The sequence below is a fragment of the Myotis davidii genome, unplaced genomic scaffold (assembly GCF_000327345.1).
Source record: "Myotis davidii unplaced genomic scaffold, ASM32734v1 scaffold1947, whole genome shotgun sequence".
Classification (NCBI taxonomy): Eukaryota; Metazoa; Chordata; class Mammalia; order Chiroptera; family Vespertilionidae; genus Myotis; species Myotis davidii.
The window spans coordinates 150,052-151,336 of record NW_006297822.1 but is presented as its reverse complement, the minus strand read 5'-3'; the positions used below and the strand labels follow the sequence as shown (position 1 = coordinate 151,336).

Here is a 1,285-nt window from a genome sequence, read left to right as displayed (position 1 = left end):
TAACTTAACTTTAGTGCCATGTCACATATAGAAATTTTTTGATATTTGCAACCATAGTAAAACAAAGATTTATATTTTTGATATTTATTTTATATATTTAAATGCCATTTAACAAAGAAAAATCAACCAAAAAAATGAGTTCACGTGTCACCTCTGACAAGCGTGTCTTAGGTTTGCCATCACTGGACTAGGGCAACAGGAGGACATGAACATTTGAACAATGGACACAGAGAGCAGATGTTGGATAGGAGACTTCAAAAGGAAGAGGGCATGAACTCTGAGCAGAAACTGCATTTGCTACACTTTAGTCTCGAGGCAGACATTCAGGGATGTTCAATGACCTAGTGAAGGAAGCAAAATCTTCTTTACCAGCTGCTTTTTTGAGAGGTACCATAAAGTCTACTCAAGTGAATGACAATTTTGCTCCCCAAGTCTGGGTATACAGTAGAGCAGTGTTTGGCAAACTGTACCAAAGAGCCGCATGTGGCTCGCGAGCCACGTTTTGCTGATCGGAGCAGTAGAGGAACTATAAGAAGGAAGGAATTAGAAAGACCTATAAGAAACTGCACAGATCACTGAGTCTAACAACCCTCTTGAGATAAGGGAGTGAGGTCATGAGAGGTTAAACCACTTTTTCAAGGTCACAAAGCCAGCTACTTGGGCTTTATCAGTCTGTTTTGGAGATTTAACATAAGTATTTCTTTTTCCAAGAAGCAATTGTACCGTCTGCTAGTTAAATGCCTCGCGGGTGCTTATAATAATTATTCAATGAATATTGAACGATGCTTACCTGAATGGAATTCTGTTCTCATGTAAATGGGATTTCACATTGATTATATCAACTGCATTCACAAAAAAAAAAAGGACTTCTTTTGCTTTTACAATAAAGTCAGCTGTTACTGGCTGCCACAGAACAATCTGCAGTTTTAAATGGAAAAATTGATCAAAGAAAAAATGGTTATTTATATTATTCTTATCTGTAGCTAATGTCATAAAAGTGTATCTATAAGGAGAATCCTATCTAATAATAGAGAAACATGGTAATTAGCCATACCTCTGCTACCCTTCCCATTGGCTAATCAGGGCGGTATGCAAATTAACTGCCAACCAAGATGGCGGCCAGCAGCCAGGCAGCTTGAAGTGAACAGGAGGCCTGCTTGCTTTAGTGATGGAGGAAGCTAACGTTCCCCGCCTGCCTTGCCGGCCTCTGAGCTTGCAGTTTAAGAAACATTATTACAAATATAGAAGCTAAACGAAACCCCAGAAACCTACTTTCAGGGAGCCA

The 1,285-nt window shown here is 39.2% G+C and overlaps 1 protein-coding gene across 1 annotated transcript in view; it reads right to left on the bottom strand.

Moving 5' to 3' along the window:
- The window catches only part of CPB2 (carboxypeptidase B2), a 60,785-nt gene that overhangs the window by 40,154 nt on the left and 19,346 nt on the right, over positions 1-1,285 (bottom strand). Inside the window, 1 exon segment of the mRNA XM_015570437.1 lies at positions 791-918. Within this exon segment, the coding sequence (XP_015425923.1) occupies positions 791-918 (128 nt within the window).